At 38.6% G+C, this 4,869-nt stretch overlaps 1 protein-coding gene across 1 annotated transcript; it reads left to right on the top strand.

Moving 5' to 3' along the window:
* Positions 1 to 4,157: 4,157 nt before the first annotated feature.
* LOC109001422 (uncharacterized mitochondrial protein AtMg00310-like) lies at positions 4,158 to 4,646 on the top strand. Its single transcript, XM_018978698.1, has one exon. The coding sequence runs from the start codon at positions 4,158 to 4,160 to the stop codon at positions 4,644 to 4,646; it is 489 nt and encodes a 162-aa protein (XP_018834243.1).
* The last annotated feature ends 223 nt before the right edge of the window (positions 4,647 to 4,869 follow it).

The raw sequence follows: 4,869 nt of genomic DNA, 5'->3' as shown, positions 1-4,869 counted from the left end.
TGAAGCCACCATTTGCCACCTTAGACTCAACTGCTAAGACTTTCTGTTTTTTTATAGACCTTATGTATGACAAACAAGTTAGCAAGTGCCTACGTAGTGAAGTCGTTGAACTTGATCGAGATGCTTTAAACAAAGTTTTACACCACTTGCATTGAGGATGTTTAGCCTCATCTCGTTCAATTTCGACAAAATCATTACATACAATAGAAGTCCTCTTTCTCTTCTTTCTTTCATAGATTACCGTTTGCACTTCTGTTGGGCCTTCATTAGAGACAGTATTAGGAGCCTCAGTATTTGCAGTGACATCATCATCAAATATGGGCTTTACTAAGCTAATCCCAGTGGAGTTTTCATTTTGATACTCCTCCACCGGATCAAGTTCATTCATACGATTATCCATTTGCTAAAATAAATATTTTTTTAAAATAAGTATATAAACATTGACCATACAAGTTATATTAATCAACTAAAATAAAAATAACTTTGTCTTGATGGCTCAAGGTGACTCCATAAGCAAGGATACTAAAAGATGTTAAAGTCAAACAAATTTGACTCCAACAATTTTGTTATAGCCTTGCCTTTATGGCTCAATGTGCCTTTAGAAGGTAAGGTTGATACAAATGATGCTAATTAACTAAAAGATGTTAAAGTCAAACAATTTTGACTTGAACAATTTAAGTATACAATCTTGTCTTGGTGGCTCGATGTGCCTCCAGGAACAAGACACCTCAACAACATAAACATAGAAATATTGGATAAAATTTATTAACCAAAACATGTTAAACACACCACCATTTCATACTTGAAGCAGGAACCTAAACATAGAACAAATTGGATAAGATTTATGAACCAAAACATATTAGACATAGCACCATTTCATACTTGTAGTAAGAACATAAACATAGAATAGAACACATAAGATTTATCAACCATAACATGTTATATAAATCACAATTTCATACTTGAAGCAAGAACATGAACATAGAACAGATTAGAGAAAATTTATCAACCAAAACATGTTAAAGAAAGCACCATATTTATTAACCAAAACATGTTAAAAAAAGCATCATTTCATACTTTCAGCATGAACATAAACATTTGAAAGAAAGGGTAATTTATAATGAACTAAGACATATTAAATAAAGTATCTTTAAATACTTAAAAGCAAGAAGATAAATATAGAACAGATTGGATAAGATTAATCAACTAGGACATATTAAATAAAACATCTTTAAATACTTAAGATAAGAACCAAGTAGTATAAGATTAATCAACCAAAACATGAACAAGAAAACATCATTAAATTGTTCAAGCAAGAACATAAAGCATTAAACAAGAACTAGATATACCTACCTGTTGAAAAGGGGCCAACACTTCCTAAAGCTACCGAGCCACCCTTGGTGGCTAGAGATCCCACCTATGTAACAAAAATACTTGCTGAGCAGCAGGCCCCCACACAGTTGTCTACCACTCCAGCCCTATCTAGTGAGATAGAACATATTGGCCCCTACATCACCTCCACCAAACTAGTGAACAAAAAAAAGGTACATTGGAAGAGGTTAGCCCGAGATCCACCTACTTCTACTAGAGGTAACACCAAAAGGAGTGCAAGCACCAACCCTTTGGAGCCTATCTCTCAGTTGTCCAATGTCAAGAAATCCAAGGTTCTTCACATCTCTGAGGCCCAAACCTCACCTCTCATTCAGGTGGTGGCTGCAAGACAGCCCCACCAAAGGCAATGATTTGTCTCAGTTGGAACTGTTGAGGGCTTGGGAACCCCTGGACAGTTCATGAATTACACCATCTGGTGTGTCAAAAGAGACCAAAATTTGTTTTCCTCATGGAAACAAAGTGTTCTAGAAATAAGCTTGAACAAATAAGAAATCATTACGGCTTCTCCAATAGCTTTACAGTTGATAGCAGGGGTCTAAGTGGAGGAATAGCCATGTTGTGGAAAGGGGAATATTCAGTTCAATTAGTCTCCTATACACGACACCATATCTCAGTTGAGGTGCTTTCTCTCGTAGGGAATCAGCCTTTTCACATTACTGGTTTCTATGGACACCTAGAGACTAGTCAAAGAAGAGGGAGTTGGGACTTGCTTAGACTTCTGAAACCTAATGATAATCAGGCTTGGGTTTGCATTGGAGTCTTTAATGAGATATGTTTTCAATCTGAGAAAATGGGAGCAGCAGAGAGACCTTATAGTTTGATGGAAAATTTCAGATCAGCTATTGAGGATAGTGACCTCAATGAAGTTCCTTTTGAGAGAGATTATTTTTCTTGGAGCAACAAGAGAGAAGACACTTTATTCACCAAAGAAAAACTAGATAGGGCCTTAGGAAACCTGTCATGGTTCTCTATATTTCCTAATTGCAGTGTATCGACCTTGTCTAGTCATAGTGCTGATCACTGCCCCATCCTACTTTCCTCTGCATCAGACATGGATCATGGTGCTAGGAGAAAAGGCCTTTTAGATTTGAAGCCAACTGGGACTCTTGAGAAGGATGTGGTGTTTTGATTAAACAAGCTTGGGATAATACTCCTTTCTAGAGCTCACAACTTCAGGAAACCTCAGAAGGTCTTCTTAGGTGCAAGGAATTGCTGCAGGAATGGAGTAGGACCACTTTCCAGAACCAAAAGAAACTTATCAACCTAAAGCTCAACCAAATCAAATAGCTCCAAATACTTAATGTAGGGAACTACAATGAGGAGATTTCCTAACTCAGAGTTGAAGTTGACAAGCTGCTTGAAGAGGAGGACACCAAATGGAAACAAAGAGCCAAGCAAGCTTGGCTCAATGAGGGAGATAGAAATACTAAATTTTACCATTTGTGTGCAAATCAAAGGAAGAAACATAATGCAATCCTAAAGACTTCAAATGATAATGGAGGTATGGCAGATAAGCCTGAGGAAGTAAGTGATATGTTTCAAAGTTTCTTTAACAAACTCTTTACTTCCTCTAAGCCTAGGCTAATCGATGAGTGCATAGATTCTCGGGAAAAAACAATAACAGATGAAATGAATGCCTCTCTAACCAAGCAGATCTCCATAACAAAAGTTAAACAAGCCCTCTTTAGTATGAATGGCCTTGGGTCCCCAGGTCCTGATGGGTTTCCTGCCATTTTTTATCAGAAACATTGGGATGTAGTAGGTCCAAGGGTTTGCTAGCAGTACAGGAAGCCTTCATTTCCACCTCCTGGCCTCAGGATCTTAATGAAACCTATATTGCTTTAGTCCCAAAGATCAAGAACCCCACCAAAGTTTCTGAATGCAGGTCCATCTCACTCTGTAATGTTCTTTACAAGATTCCAGCCAAAGTTCTAGCCAACAGGTTAAAATCAATCCTTTCCCAGTTTATCTCCTCCTCTCAGAGTGCATTTGTCCTAGGAAGGTTGATCACAGACAACTCCATTGTGGCCCTTGAAACCATGCACACTATGAACAATCTCCTCAAGGGTAAAGAAGGATTCATGACTTTGAAGTTGGATATGAGTAAAGGCTATGATAGGCTTGAGTGGTCCTTTTTAGCTGCAGTGATGTCTAAATTGGGTTTTGCCCTAAAATGGGTTGAGATTATCATGAGATGTGTGAATACTGTCTCTTACTCCATACTCCTCAATGGCATCCCTCAAAACTCCTTCTCTCTTTCACGAGGCATTCAAGAGGGGGACCCCATCTCCCCATACCTTTTCATCTTAAAACTAATCCAAAAAGCTGAAACAAAAGGAGCAATAACTGGTGTACCTATTGACAAATCGGGTTTACATATTAGTCACCTATTTTTTGCTGGTGATTGTCTTTTGTTTTGTAAGGCAAACCCTCTTGAATGGAGCATGTTACTCTTCTTACTGAAGACATATGAACAAAGCTCAGGGCAAAGAATTAACAAGGAGAAGACTTATATCCTTTTTAGCAAAAACACAAGGTCAGAAGCACAGGAGCTAATCATAGCTATTGCAGGCATGAAATCTTCTCAACCTTATGATAGATACCTTGGTTTACCAACTCAAATAAGGAGAGACAGAATAAAAGGCTTCAAAATTATTATTGATTGAGTAAGGAGTAGAATCAGCAACAGGAAGTTAAAGCATCTCAGTCAAGCTGGAAGAGAGATTCTTATCAAAGCAATCCTCCAAGCCATTCCTACCTATAACATGAGAGTATTCAAACTTCCTAAATCCATAACAGAGGAGCTTAACAGATTACTTAGAGAATACTGGTGGGGCAAACAAGAAAACAAAGGGAGGATTCATTGGTGTGCCTGGAACCATATGAGAAACTCAAAGGCTAAGGGTGGACTTGGCTTTCGGGACCTGGAATATTTTAACTTGGCTCTCTTTGCTAAACAAGGTTGGAGATTGATTCAACATCCAGAGTCTCTAGCTGCCAAGATCATTTCTGCAAAGTATTATCCCAAGGAAACTTTTTTGCAGGCAAAACTCAAGAGAACTGCTTCTTTCATATGGAGAAGTATCTTCTCTGCAAAACCTCTATTGGAAGCAAGCCATATCTGGCGCATTGGTGATGGGAGAAGGACTAGTGTTTGGAAAAATAAATGGCTCCCGGGTACCACCTCACACATGATTCAAAGCCCTATCAAGGATTCTGACCCTGAGGCTGTGGTTGCATCACTGATTGATTAATCCTCTATGTCATGGAAGGTTGACACCCTGAAATCACTCTTCTCTGAGGTTGAAGTCAATATTATTTTACAAATCCCCATCAGTCTATGCCACAGTCTTGACAAGATAATCTGGAGTGGAACAAAAAATGGGGTATTTTCTATGAAGAGTGCTTATAATCTGCAAGTGGCAACCCATCAGGCTTCCCAAGGCCAAACTTCCCACCCGAATTGCCCACAAGAAA

Source organism: Juglans regia, chromosome 2, assembly GCF_001411555.2.
Source record: "Juglans regia cultivar Chandler chromosome 2, Walnut 2.0, whole genome shotgun sequence".
Lineage (NCBI taxonomy): Eukaryota > Viridiplantae > Streptophyta > Magnoliopsida > Fagales > Juglandaceae > Juglans > Juglans regia.
Note: the sequence above shows the minus strand (reverse complement) of the source record. Positions and strands in the feature narration are given on the sequence as shown.